At 48.4% G+C, this 19084-nt stretch overlaps 1 protein-coding gene across 2 annotated transcripts in view; it reads left to right on the top strand.

Moving 5' to 3' along the window:
- The first annotated feature begins 547 nt into the window (after positions 1-547).
- CD82 (CD82 molecule) overlaps positions 548-19084 on the top strand; it is a 34535-nt gene continuing 15998 nt past the window's right edge. The window contains exons 1-2 of one of the 2 annotated variants that reach the window (XM_072338778.1): positions 548-1057; positions 16311-16392. In XM_072338778.1, the coding sequence (XP_072194879.1) occupies positions 16330-16392 (63 nt within the window). In that variant the 5' untranslated portion in view covers positions 548-1057; positions 16311-16329. Of the gene's footprint in view, positions 1062-16310; positions 16393-19084 lie in introns of both variants that reach the window. The other variant, XM_072338779.1, reaches the window with a different exon arrangement.

The raw sequence follows: 19084 nt of genomic DNA, 5'->3' as shown, positions 1-19084 counted from the left end.
AGGGTAACTGCTTGAAAGCTACCAACAGGTAGGGAGGCCATTCCCCCAGGATTATTTGGTTTCTGGATACTGATCCAAATGATCCCAATGCAAAATCTTAGGCTAGCAGTTGGCCTTACAGAGATGGTTTACAGGGTACCAGGAGTGGAGGGCTGCAGAAGCAGGGTTGCTGAGACCACACCTACAGAAGCCCAAAGCATTGTGAGTCACCTGTTCTGCTTCCACTGCACTCTCTCTGCTCTGCCTTAGCACCCACCCCAGGACCTGTGCTCCAGAGGCCCATGGCCCTTCCCTGCTCATGGTACCCAAAGCCCATGAAGAAGGTGAGTGCAGTGGGGCCTGTGTTCACCCACTGTGTGGTCACAACTTCACAGAAGGATGAGGGACCACTCAACCTTCCCATTCCAGGGTTGCTTCAGCTGCTGTGGCTTTACCACGTTTAAAATGAGGAGTCGGAGCGTTACTCCTGTTGGATAGCCTTCTCGCTGTTTATTTCTGCCCAGGAAACAGCGGCAGGATCCCGGTGTGACGTTATTCTGCACACCGAGAACAAAGAAGCAGCTCTGTGAGCTCGCCGCGGGCAGCGGTCGCTGCACAGAAGAGAGAACAATGCAATGGCAGCGGTCAGCAGCCCGGCACCTCGCTGTCACCGCAGCACTGTAATCGCTGGTGCAAAGCAGCCGAGCGAGGGCTAAGCGCGGCTTGCATGGAAACAATGTGGCAGCACTGCTGATGTGCGCAGGGCTGACCGGGGCAGCGAAAAGACCTGTTTGGGCAAATTGGAATTTTTGGCTTCACCCTGCAGAGAGCCACAGAGAGACGAATGGCCTTAAGTGTTCAAACGCTCAGGTCGCTACCTAACGAACCCTAGAAGAGCCTAGATACGGGCAGCACCACGCAGGTCGGGTGCGGGACACCCGGACGGGCCGCCTGGGGGCGGTGGGTTCCGCCCCGAGATCTGGCTGAACGCAATCGCCGGCTCCGCCCCGCGGTCGGGTTGCCAGCTCAGGGATAGAGCGGCGGAGGGAACGATCGGAGCGCCGAGCACAGCGGAAAGGTAGGTAGGTGCGGAGCGGCTCCGCGAGGAGGGGGTCGAGGTTGCTTCGCGGGGGCCCATTCCCGGATGGGGCTCGGCTCTCCCGGGGCCACGGTGCGGGGACGGTGGGTGGAAGTGCGGGGCTGGGTCGAAGCGCCGGGGACTGCCGGGGGGCTTTCCGCGGGACGGGGCCGGTGACGCCGGGCTGTGCGGGGCCGCCTCGCACCGCAGCCGGCCCAGGCAGGTTGCGTTCCCGGGGCTGTGCCCGGCTCTCCTCGGGCTGCGGGCGGCCTCATGGCGGGGCTGCGGTTAGCGGCCGGCACGGCGCTGGTGGAGCTACGCTACAAGTGGGGCAGGGGCCGCGAGGTGGGGGGTGGGGGTGAGCTCGGGGGATCCTCCTGTACCCCAAAAGGCGTCTCTACGGCGCAGAGCAGTCCTGCGTGCGGCTCTATGAGGTCGTCCTTGCGGGAAAAGGCAGATTCAGGAGGCTGAGTGTGCCCGGCTGTACCCCGTGGGATGTGGGCAGCCCCGCTGTCCACAGCGGCGTTCTATCCTGATTGATTCCTGCGAGTTGGGTGAGACGCGACTGTGGCAGTCATAGCCCTGCTGCGGTACCGTTGTGGGGTCCAGTCTGTTCTGCCGTCTTTTTTTTTTCTCCCAAGCTAGTGTTGAAGGGCAGGATTCTGTGTACTGCATGAATTTCAGCAGCTGGATGGATGTTGGCTGTGAATTGCCACGCAGTGTGATTCCTAACCAGTCTGTTGATACATGGATAAGGGCTTGCTGTTGCACAGGTGTGCCATCTCTATTCCACAGCACAGGAGCTCTGCTGCATGTGTTTTAACATAAAATTGAGCACTCAGTATTGGGGAAAAAAAAAAAAAAAAAAAAAAAAAAGCCTTGGAATCTAAACGTTGGCTTTAGTACATCCATAAAGTGCATATAGCTCATTCAGGATGAAGTGTTCCCATGGCTTGGACCAGCTCTAGTGTTTCCATCCTGTGCGTGAGACCGGAGCTCAAAACTTGTTCTTGAGAAAATCCCTCTTTCACATTGCACTGGGCTCACACCTCAGCTCTGGCGTTTGCTGGCTGGCTGTGGAGTGCAGAGTGGAGGCATATGGCCAGGGCCTCGCTGTCTGAAAGTCTGTCAGCATACTTCAGGGTCCCTTTGCAATGGCTCTGCTCTGAAGACCTGGAGAGAGGCATCTGGTGAGAACCACCACCTCTGGTGAGCAGCATTTGCTCACTTCTTACCTGCAAGCAATAGAAATGGAGCAGGGCACAAGATCAGTGCTTGGAGAAAGCCCTCCCACAGACAATCTCTGTCCTACCCCATTGAAGTTCCTCCCTTAAGAGGATTTAGCAGCTTTAGCGATGCGGCTCATCTGGACTTCCTCCATTCCTGTTGTCTCTATTTTAGTCCTGGGACAGACAGGTGTAGCATGACCTGCAGCTGTGAGCTGGTGTGGGAGATACTCAAGTGGGGCTCCATACAAGTCTCCTACTCTTATTACCTGAGCCACCCCTGCCTTCAAGCCCCTCATTAAGTGTGATGGGTCTTAATATGAATTTTTTCATCCAGTTGTAGCTGAGGAAAGGTTTTATCCCTCTCATGTATCTCTCTGTCCTTGCATCACACTGATAAGTCTGCAGGAGGCCAACTAGGGCAACAGGTGTTCATTCAATATTCAATGTTCATTCAGATGTTCAATTTGGAAAGGCATGTATGGAAACTTTACAGATCTGGTACTCACAGGCGTGAAGGCACTTTCCATCCCAAGCAGTAGCTATGGTTTTTGGTAGGACTACTACAGCAGGAAGCACTCAGCAGAGGTAAAAGGAACTACTGCTGCATGGACCTTGAGCGCTGATAGTTCAGGATCTGTTACGGGAAATCCAAAGCAATATTGTAAGGTGGACCATGCCCTGTGCCATATGAAGTAGTCAGTATTGGTCCGCTTGAGTGGTGCATGAGGCGGCCACTTTCTTCCTTATCTCCTACTTGCTGATGGACAGGAAATGACATTGGTTCCCTGCTTTGCAGGTGTGGTGCAGCAGCGCTCAAACTGTGCGTGCCTTGGAGGGATGGAGGGAGGTAACACTGCTTCCCCTGGGCCTGTGCAGCAAGTGGGGACTCTATTTGAAAAAAATCTGCATGCATCAGAATTAACTGCATGAACTTCATCTTTCTAACACAGATAGACCACATCTGCACCTTCCTCTCCTAGCTCTCCACTTTCATTTGCCTGTGAGTGTAGATCATAACACTGTGGGTTCTGGAGTCCTTACATATGGAAGAGGCTGTCTCTTGGCAAGGCAGAAAAATAGCACCAGACGTGAGGCTGCCAGTTTTGGATGAGCAGTCAGCTGTGGCAGAGCCTGTTTGTTGCTCAGCTGTGTGCTCTGCTGAAAGCTCCTCTTATTACGAGGGCTGAGGTAGTTAATGGCTGACTTGCACCTTGACAGGGTGATAAGTGAAGCACCAGGAACTGCATGCTGGAAATTGCTGAAATCATTGCTTGCGCGCTGACAGATTCAGAGCTAGCTGATATCCTGGAAGACAGATGAGGCATGACTGTGGGCAGCTCTGCAAAAGGGGCTGCTCCATGGATGATAGCAGAAAAAGGGAATAAAACTTAAGCCTGTTAAGGTGGATAGGGACCAGAGCATGCAGGTGGGGTCTTGTCCCTATATCCAAGTAAGACCCCTCAAACACAGCAGAGCCAGGAATGCCAGGCAGCCTGGGGCTCATCCAATATGGGGGAAGGAAAATAAGCCAAAGGCTGGCTTTCTCCTGTGGGAAGAGGCACATGTGCAGGCTGCCTGGTTCTAGTTCTTTTCTCTCTTTGGTGGAGCTCCAGAACTGGGACGCTGCCAAATAAAAGCAGTGCATGTGCTCAATTTTTGACACTTGTTATGGAGGTGTATGGTCTGCTTGTCTTTAAGGAGCTTGCTAGCTTTGCTGTGCCATCAGGAGAGTTGTAAATTGGCAAAGGACTATCAGCATTTGCTGAGGATGCTGCTAGTTTAGTTTCTCTGCAGCACAGCCTTAAGTAAGACAGGTGTGTTACAAAGAGCTTTTGCTGCAAAGCTGTTGCCTGGCAGTAAGCTTTATCTCTTCCAGCGTGTTGGTAATCCCGTGGCTATGTAAACTGGAGAAATAATATCTAGAAAGAGCTACGTACCTTAGCCCAGAAATTTGAAGCTATACAATGCAGAGTTCCCCTTGTAGGCAAAAATAATTGCACTGGAGTCAAAAGGCACAAGGAAAGAGAGAGTTTAGAGGTGAGAGCTGGAGCCATGCGCTCCTTCCCACAGCTGCAATCCACTGTCCTTGTTCCCACAGCCACCTGCCAGTGCCCCGCTGGGTGGTTGGGTAAAGATTAATTAGGTGGAGAAGCTGGTCTATGGTGATTTGCATGGCTGGGCACTGTCTTGCTGTAATGCAGTTCTCCCTGTTGGGAATGAAGAAGCCTGTTTGTCAGACCTGCTCCAGAGAAGGGCTTCATGGTCACTTGATGTGGCTGTTTTGTCTAATAGCACAAAGGCTGCTGCTGTCATCCTATGATATATGGATAAGTAAACCCTAGGCATCCAGAGTTGGCTTGTCTCCTGTGATGGATGACTTGTAACTTGGTTGGGAACCAATTTTGAAATGTAACTTAACTAGAACTCCTCTGCTGCATAAAATGGCTGCATGCTGGCTTTCAGACACTCAGGTTAGATCTTTCCAGAGGCATTTCTGGGTTGCTAGGTGCTCTACAGCAAAAATATCCATGTTGGGGAACGTCTTACTCCTTTTCTGCTTTTTTTTTTTTTTTCCTTTCCAATTTCTCCTTGGTCCTGAAACTTGCTTCCTTAGCGCTGTTTGGAAAATGAGACTATGCCATATGTGTGAACAGCAGTTAAAGAGGAGGGCTGTGTTCAGTGATGTTAATATCAAGTGTGTTTTGAGACTTTGGACCCACGTGCCTGTATGTGAGCAGATCAGTTCATCCCTTTCCTGCTTGTAAATGAGCTGTTTGTAGACTCTTCACACAAAAGGATGCCATTCAGGCACCGGGTCTGAGCCACATCTTGTGCCAACATGGCACAGTTGGAGCATCCTCTTGACTGCTATGGAGCTGGTCATGTGTGAGCATGCACTAAGTCACTGGGATGAGTCAAGTCCTGGGTGGCTTCAATGGAATGGCCTCAGCTTCCTAGTGCAGGCTTTTACCAGGTAAACTGCCTCATGTCCTGTCACTGCACTTCTGCTGCTCTTGCTCACAGAGCTAGGCTCTCTGACTGAGCATGGACCCAGAATGCTGAGCTGGGCTTGGGTTAAGGGACCTGTAGTTCAGCAGAGCTCCACCCCCACTCCTGTTGCCTTGAGTTCTGTACTAACCAGGTAGAAACAGCAACTGTTGCATAGCATCTTCCTCGTGCTTGAAGAAAAAGGGCTCAAATGGCAGGCAGCAATTCTAACTGATATCTCTTTGGGGAAAAAAACAGTGAGAGAGAAAGGAGCTGCCTTGATATTCCCAACAAGGCTGAGCTCTTCTTTGCATTTAGGTCTCTTTCTCTCACAGGTTTTCTAAAGACACTGCACACAGTAACTGAAGAGCCAATCCCTCTGAGTTGTGCAGTAAACCTGTGCATTCTCTTAGGAATCTCTTTTAATGAGGGAAGATTTCAGTTCTGAGGCAGTTGTGCAGCACTTGACATTTGCAGAGCATGGTGTTGTAGTGCAGCACCAAGGTTTCCTGTAACACAACTGTGGGGCCTGAGGTCCTGCTGCTGAAGGTGCGTGGGAACCTCTGTATGATGAAAGTGGTGTTAAGCCAGCTGCTGCCTCGACACAAGAGGCTATTTCAGGTGGGGGCTATTTTGAGGAATGACACAAGCGGCTTTAATGCCTTCAAAGGCTGCACTGATGTCGCAGTTCTGCTTGTGGTTTCAGAGGCTGATTCTGTATCCATTTCCATTGTGTTTCATTGTGGCTTCCAAGCCTGTGGGGCACAGTAGCCAAGGCTGTCAGTGTTGTGGTGGTGGCTGAGACTTGATGCTGTTGTGAAACAGTGAGTTCCTGCTACATATCAGCTCCAGGCAGATGGGAAGCTTCTTGCAAACCCAGCTGTCGGCTCCCAGCAAGACCCAGTGGTGTGTATACAACTAGATGGCTGTGCATCCGGCATTGTCCCACAGGAGTCTAAACAGCTGCTCTCTGTCACTATAGGGTGTTTGCTGTCAGGGGAAACATCCACCGAGGTGGCGTGTGAGCTGATCTGGGCCAGCCTGTTGCAGGGGAGGTCATGGTGCCTCTCGCCTGCGGCTTGATCTGATGCCAGCATCTCTCTGGAGAGCATCATCACCCAAGTTCTGCTCTTGTGGTGGATTGTTCTCCCACTGGGAGCCTCCTGCCAAAGGAGAAAAACCACTGGTTGCAGTTTGTTATTAGTTAAGTCTGGCTTGATAGATATTGCAGAACTAATGGGAAGTAGAGATGTCTTCCCTTGTAGTGGAAATGCTGGTTAGGGCCTGAAGCAGTGATTGAGCAGCTGGTAGGAGGCAGGGCCAACCCAGGGGAGCTCAGATGCACGCAGTGCTCCTGAGTGACCGGAAGGAGTGGAGCCAGGATCTACCCCTTCCCAGACCTCATCTAAGGGTTGGCAAGGGTATCTTGCTGGGTATCCCTACCTACCTGAGGTCTTCTAAAAGTAAGCAGCTCTTTTCTTTCATTTCTACTTTGTGGCTGCTGCATTTGGGCTTGTTTGCTATAGCCAAAGGCTTTGTCACCCCACTATTATTGCAGTACTTTCCATCCCTTTATAGCATTACTTCCCTTAAACCCTACTCCCTGAAGGGAGTCCAACATGGCAGAGCAGAGAAAAGTATTATAAATAAATAAACTTCTGTGGCTCTATTAAAAAGTAATGATAATCTGCATTGTAGTCTGCTGATTAAAGATGAAACATAACCCTGTCTTTTTTTTTTCTTTTTTCTTTGTCCTTCAAAAAAGGGAGCGTTTATCTCTGCATTAAAGTAAAAAAAAAAAAAAAAAAAAAAAAAAAAAAAAAAATCACAAAAAAACCATCACTTCAGAACTGCAATTTTCCATCGTTTTTCTAACTTTGCTCCATCAAACAGTCTTCCAAAGCGTATGTGCTCTAAATATAGAAGAGGAGACCCTTTCAGGGAAACATTGAGGCCCCTGGCCTGCCTGAGTTCTGGCTGGACTCAGCCTGTTTTCCAGACAGCTGGAGGCAGTGCCATGTGTGGATCCCCATGGACAGTGAGAAGCCCCTCCTTTTCCTGGAAGAGACCCAACACTGGAAGTCTTGCTGTCTGTTTTAACTGCCAAATTCCTGGGGAACATATCCCATATGTCTGTTCCTCTTGGCCTCAAGCAGCTCTGTCCACAGCCTATGCATGTAATGCTTCTTGGGGTGGATAGATTTTTATTTCTTTCTGAATGGTCTTTGGAGGGGCTATTCTAAGTGTGGGCAGCAAGTCTGAAATTGAGCGATGTCTTGCATGGCTCAGTGAGGCCTGCCATGGTCACTTGCCAAGCAGCACAGCTGCCAGCTGGGAGCACAACTCCTATATGCACCCAGGTGTGCGGTACCTCAGCTGCCAGAGCTCTCTGTTGCAGTAAAACTGAAAGCCCTGCAGCCTCTCCTCTAGCTGGCTGAGCCTCACACCTTTATCTCTCAGCTTTGTCTGCTGACATTCCTTCCTGTGGCATTGAACTTAGTGAGGGGTTAAGTCAGGAACAAAACTACTCTGCTGCAGCTTCTGCAACAGCCTGTGCTGGTTTTGCTGTTTACAATGATGCCCTTTACAGTAAAGTGCTTTATTCTACTGCTTTATTCGTCTCTGTAAGAGTGAGGATTAGAATCTGCAAAGGTGGACGGTAGAAGTGCTAGGCAGTGCTATGGTACTCTTGGAGATGTTGCAGCAGCTCTTCCTGGGACTGGCTACTCCAGAAACTGACTCAGAGCTGCCACAGTGGTGGGATCAGCAAGGGGTCTGGTTGCTGTTGTCACAGGTGTGACATAGTGTTATTGAGGAGAAGCGGAAAATGTGGTTGCAGGTGGGTATTTCTGTTTAGAAATACTCAACATCTGTGCTCTGAACTCTTGTACTTCAGGGCTTTTCTTCCCCTCTGGACTCTCATTTTGGAGGGAGGGGTGTGCTTGGGTCAAGAAGTGTGCCTCCAACTTTAGCTGCCTATAAATAGTACTGCCTTTCTATCTTCATTCATGCCTGCTGGTAGTGCTGGGCAGCCCAGTCTCAGGATGTTGCAAAATGTCTGTCCACATGATGACAGTGCCATCTAAGCACAGGCAGGCCACCCCCATGGGCTGCGGTGTCCCATCCGTTTGACCTCAGGCAGTCCAGCAGAAGGAAATCTTCACCCCAGGCAGCTGCACTGAGAACAGACAAATGTGGTGATGTTTTTTTTCTTGTGAATGGTTCTGTCCCATTGATTTTAGAGATTCCTGGACAAGCCATACCTGTTAACTTGCTTGATTTGCATTGTTAGAGCCATCCATCTGTGGTCTGTGCTGCAGTCACACCTACCAGTGCCAAAACAGTAGCATAGCAGCAGGGTGGCTCAGTAGCTGTAGGCAGGCAGCTGGTAAATTGAGAGGATGCTGCAATTAGCAAATGGTCTGTTTGGCAAAAACAAGATTCTTGACATCATAAATAGTAAGGAGTTTCTTTCTGGGAACAAGCCAACAGGGGCATCCCTTTATGGGCTAAGACACCTCCTTGCATCAGTGGACTTATGCTACTTTCCAGTCATGCTGGACCTGCGGTAGTGCTCCAGCTCTGCTTGGTCTGTGGGGCTGAAGGGTTAAAACCTTGGGTTCTTGGGATCAGTACTTTGCTGTCAGCAAAGAATCTGATACAGAGCATGTGATATGATTACACTAATAACCCGTCTCATCTCTTGTTGGAGAAAGCTGACTTAATTCTAAAGCTTCACAGCCATTCAAAAAGATGAGCCAGAGGAATTCTGCTTTATTAGGTGTTTATTTGTTGTTCTTCCTTTCTGCCACTCCAAGATCACGTGGATGGGCCCTGAGGAGGGAATTTCTTTGGGGAATCCTGGGGCTAGAAGATACCTCAGCTCTTTGGAGAGCTGGTCATCCCCAGCAGCATGGGACCTGAGCACTTTGGCAGGCAGTTGGTTGTCCTGGCAGGGTGTCCACGTTCCTCTAGAGACTGCAGCGTGAGGGAATGCTCATCCTCCCACGCTCCCCTGGCTTTAGTTATGGACTGGGCTGCTGGAAAGCCTGCTGTTGCTGGGGAGAGTGGAGGTTGAGCACAGCTGAGGTTAGCTGTTTTCCTGCTGGGGGTGCCCAGCTCTTCTCAGCCCATCCACTGCTCTGTGCAGAAGCCTGCATTCCTGGGCTACAAGGTGGGAAAAGCTGGAGTGTGTTTGCTCCAGTTCCAACCAAGGCACCCAGCTGACAAAAACTTCACATTTGTAAAGTGAATTTCTTCACCTTTCCTACATCCTTGCTAATTCCTGGAAGGAATCATAAGAAATGGGAAACTTCAGTTTCCAGTTGTGGCAGATGCCTGTAAATTCTCAGAAATGTGTTTGGCGCGGGTGTGCTGAGTTTAAACACACTGTAGTTATCTGCCCTAACATCTGAGAAAATGGAAGTAACTGAGAACCGGTTTGTTTTGAAAGGGAACTTAACAGTAGAAAGTCCTTGACCTTGACTTCTTGCGTCGTATGTAGGAGGAGGCAAAGATAAAATCAGTTGTACTACTGATGGCTCCTCGTGCAGGGACAGGGAACCTCTGTCTCTTAGCTAGATAAAAGCTGGCGTGAAGGTTTTCTCCTCACCCGCAGAAGTGCCTGGAGTTCTGGTGGCTTCACTGAGTTGGAGAGGCAGTAGTCTGAGGAAGGTATCTCCTAAGCTACACTGTAATGGGAGGGGTTGTGCAGCCTTGGATGAGCTCTGCTGACCTCTGGGAAAGCTGTGTACAGTTACATGAGAGGCTTGGGAGCCTGCCCTGTGCTTGTATGGTGATTTCCAGGCTGGCGAGCCTGACGCCAATGGTAAATGCTTGGTGGGCCCCTTGGCTTTTTTCCTCCCTGGGGAGCTGGTGCAGGAGTTTGTTGCAGAGATGCTGTTTACAGTGTAACAGTATTGGAGATGGGGGGGGGGGGAGGGGGAGGAACACACAAAGCTGAGCTGGTCTCTGTTTTGAAGCCATTTAATAGCCTGTGTAGTCAAGTGACAGAGCTGCCCAACCAGTTTTCTGAAATGTGTGTATTCACTGTGATGTGACCCGTGGTGTTTGTAAGTCAGTGAAGGAACCTCTCTGGACTCCAACTGAAGTTACACAAATAGCGATCTAGTAGGTGGTAATCAAGAAGCAAAACAAACAAAAGCAATATTTTGGCTTTTTCTTTTGTTATTTCTGGTAAGGTTGTTTGTGGAGGTCGGGGGAGTTGGCAGGGGAAGAACCAAAAGATGTCTGGAACAGGTTCTGGGGTTTTGTTTTTTCCTTTTTCTTTTTTCTCTTGGCAAGCTTGTATCTCTGGTCTTGCTGAATGGAAAATTTTGCTTAAATTGGAGGAATGGAGTGTCCTGCAAGTATTGTCGTGCTGGGCAAGCATGTGTGCGTATACTGAAAATAGCAAAGAACTTTCTCCATTTCCAAGTTGTAGGGAGTGAAGCCATGCTTTTAAATGTTGGCTCTCTGACTGAAGTGGGAGGTGCAGGTGTTCTTAAAATCTGTTTGCATCTCTTTCAAACACCCAGAAAGGATCATGGGTTCTTGTGAGACCTGCTTTGCTCTTTGATACCAAAATGCGCATTGGTTTCTTTGTAAGTGCAGCGGCGGTGACTTATAAATATCTGATCACTTCCTTTCACACATCAGAATCACATCTTTAAAATACATATTTCCGTTCTGCAAAATGCGCCGTAGGTTTGCTGTTGAAAAACATGCTGAAAGACTTCTGTGACCATAAAGAGTCCTTGGGGTGCTTTCTAATCTCTCATCTCACTGTGTGGTGTGTTGGTCAGATTATTGCACTTAACGGTATGCTTGCTCCAGAAATGAAACTGAAAGGCTTCGTGTCTTATCAGGTGCACTGGGAACAAATCTATTTCAGTGCTATAAGCTGATAAAAAAACCTCATTGCTTGGAAATCTGGTCTTGTCAGTGGTATTGACTGCTGACCCATCTTGCTCTAGGGCAGCAAGTGTAGCTGAGCTGTGTGCAAATGTCTGGCAGACACTTGTGCTACAGTGTCACCATACCTGTCCCAAACCTGAACAAGCAGAAGCAGTCTGTTGTGCTGCCATTTATAGGCTGAGAGAGCCATGCTGCTGTTTGTGTTGAACCCTTGTTGCATTTTACCCTAGCTTAGAGGCAATGGTTTCTACTTAAGGAGCAACTATATCTAGAGTAGATGTAATGACTGATAAGACTCTTCCTCTTAACTTATTTTCCCCCATAATCATTTTCTCCCTGTTGTTTTCTGTTTCAGAAGGTTATATTATGCAAACATGTATATGTATGTTTGTTTGTTTTTTTCCTAACTTTCCCTGACACTTTGTTAGAAGCTATAGCTGACTCAGTGCCTCTTCCACAGGCATTTATTTGTTCCCCCAGAAGTGACCTATTTGGGAGCGCAGCCTCTATTAGCAGCCCTAATCTTCCAGGTTCAGGTTGTCCCTCCAATCTTTCTGCTGGAACTAAACAAGAGATGCTGTTTGGAAAGTCTGTACCATGAATGTGATCATATTTATGCTCTCAAGGTCACTACGCAATTGGTATTATCTCAGCGGAGCTTGAAGAAAAGCTCATTGAATTCAGACCTGAGCATTTCATTGGCTCGGTGGTTGTTTGCTTGCTGGAGACAAGCCGTATGTCCCAGGTGTACTGTAAGTCCAAGGCCTTTGAATTGTAATGTCAACAAGATGAACTCCCTTGGGTATTCTTTGTGCGTTACCGGATCTCTGCCTTAGGGCAGTGCTGTACTTGGTTAGAAGAGGCTCAGCAACTCTGCCTTTGTTCATTAACTGGCACTGCTGTGCCAAGCTGTCAAGTTTCTCAACCAGATGACCACAAGGCTGCCTGATTGCCAAGTGTTTGTTCTTCACCTGCATGGAAAGTCAAACATTCCCATTAGCTGTGCTCTGTGGGTGAGGGCTCCTCCCATACTGAGAGGTTGTGGCCTTCAGAGCCGTCCTGCATGCAGATGTCTATAGGAGCATGAATGACCATTCTGTGGGTGTTCTGTCATCCCCTCTGGATTCTGCAAAGATCTGTCCTGATTTAAAATAAGGACAGTGAAGCACTGAAACACATTGCCTGGAGAGATGGTGGATGCCCCATCTCTGGAGACATTCAAAGTCAAATCAGACCAGACTTTGAGCAACCTGATCTAGCTGTAGTTGTCTGTTCACTGCAGGGGAGTTGGACTAGATGGCCTTTAAATGTTCCTTCCTCAAATAATTCTACATTTTGTGGCTTATCTGGCTTCTGCAATAGGGAATTCTGGCAAGCCCCCCACCTTGGCACAGGTACTTGTGTGAGTTAGGGGGAGCGGTTCTGCCACCTGAGCACTCCCATTTTCTTCCAGTGATCTCAGCTGCTGCATTGGGCACAAGATGCAAAGCATTGTGAGCACTGGATGGGCTGCAGAGCTGAGACAGTGGTGGCTGCTGCACCTGTGTTTCTGTGAAGAACAAAGCTTTTCCTTCAGTGAAGCACAGACACAAGCCAGTCTACTCTGCTTGTGTTAGGATTATTCCTGCTTGCTCCTCTCTTTTGCCACACTGACAAATGAGTCCCTTATTTATAGTGTGCAGGATCTTGGCAGCTGAGGTGTTGAGCTGTGGGAGCAGGACTGGTGCTGCAGCAGGCTGTGCTCTCACCACAGGGCTGCACAGCACAGGCACGTACCAGCCAGCCTGAGCCAAGCGTCATAAACTCCAGTGAGCACCAAGCACGCAGTGCTGGCTAGGTGGGGGCAGTGCAGAGTCTAGTTTGACACTGCAGATTTGCAATTAAAAATTAACTTTGCCTCCCCACACCTTGACTGATGTGGCGATAACATCTGCATGCACCCACTTCCAGGACAGCCAATCTTGTGGAACAAGATGATGCTCTTCCATTGCTGCTCCTTGCACGTGTCCTGGGCTTTGTGCTTCGCACTCTGACTCTGCTGTCATCATTATGAGCCTGAAAGCTGGAGATGCTGCAAGGGGTAGGGAGCCATCCCTGGTGCTGCATGGCTTGCTCAGTCTCCTCTTATGTCTTGCCTGCTGGAAACCCAAAGTTCTAGCCTAGGAATGCCTTCTTCCTAGGTCCTGGGGCAGAGCACCCTGCTAGTTCAGATTTAGCCACACCGGTGCTAACCATGTCATGTATGCAACCAAGATGTTACTGCCCTAGTGAGCTGCTAGACAGGTCTGAACAGCCCTGAGTGTCATCACAGAATAGGGAAGGAGAGGCAGGGAGAATATTCTACTGTGGAAATTGACTGTATGGTCTTTTGTGAAGTGCTCTGCAGAGCTGGCATCGCTCTGCAGGGTGATGTGGAAAATCAGAGGCGTGTGGGTGGGATTGTTGAAAAGACTGCGTGGGACTGCTTAGTGAAGGATGGGTGTAGGGAAAACATGTAAAAAATATCTGAATGATGAAAGCAATTAGGGTGGAGAGGAAAAGGAGAAAACAATGCACAACTGTGAACAAACAGTGGAGTCAGAAAGTTGTGAGCTTCACTTATTAGACCTTTGCACGCATTGCTGCAGGATGTTGGGGCTGGAAATTTAGGCAGCTGCCAGAGACAAGCAGTGAGCTCTTCAGTGGTAAGGGCAAGAACAAGAGCTGTGCTATGCATGTCACAAGTCCTGCCTGCTTCTGGGCTCAGCAACCAAGCCAGATGGAGAAACTCACAAATTTTGGGGCCTGTGGGTTTGCCTGGTTGTGACACTTCCAAACTCATATTCCCAATCTGTCCCATCTTGACTTTCACTGAGCTGCTGCTTCTATGGTGTTGCTCATGTTGTGACTGCTTCTGCAGCCTTAGAAGTTAGGATCTTGAGGAATTTCATTAATGTATTGAACAGAAGTCAAGTTTTAGTAAGGATTACATGAGAATTGAAAAACATATTGTATTTCAGTATGTGGAATCCAGAGTTACGCTAAAGGCTCAGGGAAAAGCCCTGAAGACCTGGTTTACTTTGGGCTTGAAAACTGTACTTTGAATTGTTTCTTTATTGCTAGGAGCTATGAAGGAGGTGTATCTCCCTGTGGTAAGAGTGGCATGTAATGCTGTGATGTGCAGTTAGGTTTTTTTTTGTTTCTAATAAAATATTAAAACTAGAATGCCTTAAATAGCTGGGAATAGAGGGGCCCTGAAAGCAGATCTTTTACTCTGCCACCTCAGGCACAACTTCTTCCACAGCAGCTCTTTTGAGTTTGTTTGACAATGTAATTACCTTAGGTAACTATTGTAACACTTCTAATATCTCACCAAGTCTGTTTTCCTAACTACTCAAAATAGCAGGGGGCAGAGTCAGAGATGGGCCGCATGTGGCTACTCCCTGCTGGGAGCAAGCACTGGGAATTGCTCCTTGGGCTTGAGAAACAGAGACTGCACCTAGGTTGGGGCATTTGGTAAGAAGGTTGATGGCCTGTGTGAGATCTGTCTGGCTTATTGCATGGCTAGGTCAAAGGGTAACAGAGCTCTTGAATCCTCCACAGCAGGTGTCCATCATTGCCTGGGGACCTGGCTCCCTAAACGGTAGAGGAGGGTACCTAAACGGTAGAGGAGGGTGCCTGCTGCTTGGTGGCAGACTAGCTGGTTGTAACAAGGCCTGCATACCAGTTTAACTCCAGAATTAGCCTAAATATTTAATAAGATTAAGCAAAAGCCTTTAATTGAAACAAAAGAGTGTGCTAGGTTCCTCTGACCCTTGGTACACCCAGGCTGGCAGCAGGAAGCACTGCTGACCTTGCTTCCTACTGGGCCTGGTTCCTCCCAGCAGGACTAATGCTTCATCTTGTTCTACTCTTCCTCTGACTGCTGCCTCTTACTGCAGCAGCGTGTGGGCTGTCTGAAGCAAGGAGCTTGCCAAAGCAATTTTCAAGGAACTTAAGATCTCCATTCCCTCTGCAGGAAGTGTAGCTGCTCAGGGACAGGAAGGAGAAGCAGGAAAGCTGACTTCTGAGGTGTTCACCCTAGCTGTCCCCATGTGTCAGTCAGCTGCGCTGCTTCCCCAGGAGGAGTACAACTCCAGTCCCCATGATGGTCTGCAGGCCTTGTCAGAAACTTCTGAGCTCTTTGCTGTCAGACAAGTGAGAACTTGTACTTTACAGTTATGCAGTCCTATTTACTCCTGAAGTCCTGTAATGCAAAGACCTGATAAGGACTTACTGCTAATATGCTTCCTAATTCTCAATACTGAAAGCAGTCTTGCCTGTCTTTTCTCATGCAGGGTTACATAGGCTCTAGGCATGGTAATTAAGATCAAATACAGATAGTTATATTCTTTGTAGGGCAAAGACTTGCACTGTAGTTCCATTCTTCCCCTCTCTGTTGCATGCTAGCCACTCGTCAGGCTACAACTTGCATGGCTGGTACCAACAGACTAACATCAGCATCCCAGTCCATCATCCTATGCTGTCTTATACTTATATGGTTGGAAATAGGCACTTTCTGAAATTTTACATGTCTTGCAATTGGAGCAGAGTTGGCAGTATGTGAGTAACTTGCTGGTTCTCAAGTGTTGCTGAGCCATCCAGTGCAGAGTTGCACACAAGAAGCTTGATTTCATGCTACCCTACAAAGTGACTCAGTGTTCCCTCAGCTGCTCAGGGGTCACAAAATGATGAGAGTTCTCAGATTGAGGGACCTGTCTTGTGGTCTCTATCTTTGGATCAGTGCATCATTTCACTCCATCTGGATTAGTAGCTACAGTTGGTGTTGTGGCTGATGCTGTTAACACAAACTCTATGCAAATAGTGATGGAATTAGCGTATGCATGACTAAATCCCTTCTGGAACATCTGATATCTGTCACACTCCAGGAAGTCTTTGCAGCAGCTGTATTTGTAATGACTATGTTGTCCTGTCTTGCTGCTCTCAAGGGCAGCTCGGGATGTCTGTCCACTGTGTGCTTCTAGTGTGCCTTCTATGAGACCTGCCATGTGATGCAGTGCTCTGCATGGGGTGAGGATGTTGTTCAAACTGCCTGAGGGACCTGATGCTAACAGCTTCTTGTTGTTCTGCTTTCCATGTAGATCCTTTAAGTGAGAGAAGATGGGGTCTGGTTGCCTGAAAGTCACCAAGTACTTCCTGTTCCTCTTCAATCTCCTGTTCCTTGTAAGTATTGCAGGTGTCTGTGGAGTAAGTAGGAACTGAAATTAGCTGGAAATGTTTTGTGTTGTGTTTTGTTGTTTTTTTTTCTGGATTTTTGCCCAGTATGTTTATTAAGTGACACAGAGATTTTGGAAGAGAGAATGGAACTCCTGAAGCACATTGGAGCTGCTGACTCCAGGTATGGCTAGGTGCTCTGCTCCTGGTCCACACTTGCTGCATCTAGTATACACGTCTAACTTCCTGCAGTGGGAATGGAAGGCCAAACATATGGAGTTTTTCTGGATGGAGAGATGTGGTAGCTTCTTTCTCCTCTACATCTAGAGCAGCAGCAAAGCTGCCCCTGAGCAGCAAAACTACAAAACCTGCCAAGTCGCAGCAGTGCCCTCCTAAATGGGTCAGGCGGGACTTCAAAGAACAGCTCTAATTTTGTTTCAGTCCCAAAGGCTGGCTCTGGTTTTTAACAAAGTGAATTAGTCCAAGTCCCCTGTTTGAAAAGGAACTGGGAGGTGGGGGCAGACTGGGGAGGGCTTGGCTGGAGAAAAGCAGTAGGCCTCTGGATAGTTATTCTCTAGCATGTGCCTCAGCAAAAGGTAATCCAGTCTGAGCTCTTTTTATGGATCATTTGGGGGTTAGGGGGGTACACACTCTCACATGCATCCTATTATGAAGTTTAGATGCTTTGCAAACAAAGGGCCAGAAATGGCAGTGTTGTTGCTGCCCTCTGGGTGTGGGGTATTGCTCTGGGGAGGGAGGTGGTTTCTACTTTCCTTATTGCTATAAGAAAATAGCTTGTCTGGTACTGCTACCCTTTGTGTGGCATGTTAGGGAAAGGAAGGGCCAAGCTGGGAGGTCAAGGTGGGAAAGAAGGCAAGATGAGGTGAGCACTGCTTTCTGGTTTGCCCCTGAATGTAGCTTTGCTCTCTGTTCCTGCACGGTTGTGCTGTGCAACAGGTTGCTATCTTTCCCCTAAGGCTGCCCCATGGAAAGTGAGTATTTGAAGCTGAACTGTTCTGCTGTGGAGCTTGGTGCTTCTCTGGAGTGAAGATTTTGAGCTGTTTCAGCTGGTGGCAGGCCTTTTGCATGTGCCAGATGTTGAGGAAAGCAGTATCTATTGCTATCAGTCTGTCATAGGAAGTAGTTGAGCCAAGAAGCTTTTTCCTGCTACAGTTCTTCAGGGTGTGAATAGAGGATGCCCAAGCTTATACAATATGGGTGTTTCTAGATCACCTTTAGTCCAGTAGAAAAATTGCTGCTGCAGCACTGCTGTGAGCTTCTGGCACAGAGAAGTTCTGCACCCCTTGTGCTGGCTGCACTTGATGCTGAGCTCTGCTATAGAGAGTGCCTGGCTCTGAGCTCAAGAAGCCCCTGCTGTTCCCTTGCCCTCTGGAGCTTGTGCTGCTGGACAGTCAGAGCCCACAGTGATGGCTGGGAGCTGGGCAGCTCTTCTAGCTGGCTTGTGCTCTACAAGCAGTCACACTTATAGAAGTTAGTTGTTGAAATAGCTTTTTCTCTACAGCCGGAGGACTGTAAGAAGGTCCTTTTTTTCTAGCTGAAGTAGTTCAGGGACTTGGTGGTGTATTGCAGTCTGGGAGCCCTGTTTCGGGGGAAGGTTTGACCTGCTTTAATTAATAGGGGAAAAGGTTATTTGAACTGCTTTCCTACATGTCTCAGAATTTGCCAAAACATAAGTTTAGGGTATAAGCTTAGTTTCTCTAGTTAAAACTTCACATGTTTCTTCCTTGGATAGTAGGCACAGGCTACAGCAGCTGCTTCTCCTTAGAGGGAAAACAGTTCTTCCAATCACCTCTGTAAATGGAACAGGCTGCATGTTGAAACAAAGCCTCTAGTTATCAGTGGTGATGCTTCTCAGAACTTAGGGCTTGGTTGACAGCAGAGTTCTTTCATAATCCTCTTCATTGAGCTGTGCTATGGAAAACTGCCTTCAGGAGGCTGCATCCTCCTTGCTTGGGTTCAGATGGGGATCTTGCTGAGATCTGGGGTGACATCCTCATTGCTGGGGTGAGGAAAAGACATCCATGCTATGGAAAACTGCCTTCAGGAGGCTGCATCCTCCTTGCTTGGGTTCAGATGGGGATCTTGCTGAGATCTGGGGTGACATCCTCATTGCTGGGGTGAGGAAAAGACATCCATGCTCTGCTTCAGGGCTGTAGGGCAAGCAGAAAAGAGAAATTCAACTCTGTGGGCATCAGGTGCAGGGACTGAAGCCAAGCTGATGGCCGAAGCTGTGTATAGAAACTCCTGCGGATACTGAGCAGATAGCCTCCTGCTAGGAGATAACAATAATGTTGTAAACAGAGCAGTGTTTTTTCCTTGTGGTTTCTTTTCTCATTGCCCTCCCCCTTTAGTGTTTTTAAGCAGCAACTCCTGGCAAATACATGAGCTGTGGACAAGAGCAAAGCTCCAAGTGAAAACAGGCTTTGGGTAGTCAGAGTGCCTCATAACAAATAACTTCCAAGGAACTCAGCTCAGCAGGAGCTCTGTGTTTTGTCAGTGGCAGCAAAACTGAGGTGACATCTCGGGGTCAGTGAGCCAAAAGAGATGTCACACAAAGCCCAGTCTGCATCTTTGTTCAAGACAAATATTTTATGAAGACTGGCTTAAATGTGAGACTGCCTCAAACTGTAAATTCAGCAGTTCCTGTGAATACAAAGTTTAAGAGGAGTTTTTAGGAGCC

Source organism: Excalfactoria chinensis, chromosome 5 (assembly GCF_039878825.1).
Source record: "Excalfactoria chinensis isolate bCotChi1 chromosome 5, bCotChi1.hap2, whole genome shotgun sequence".
In the NCBI taxonomy this organism is placed as follows: Eukaryota; Metazoa; Chordata; class Aves; order Galliformes; family Phasianidae; genus Excalfactoria; species Excalfactoria chinensis.
Note: the sequence above shows the minus strand (reverse complement) of the source record. Positions and strands in the feature narration are given on the sequence as shown.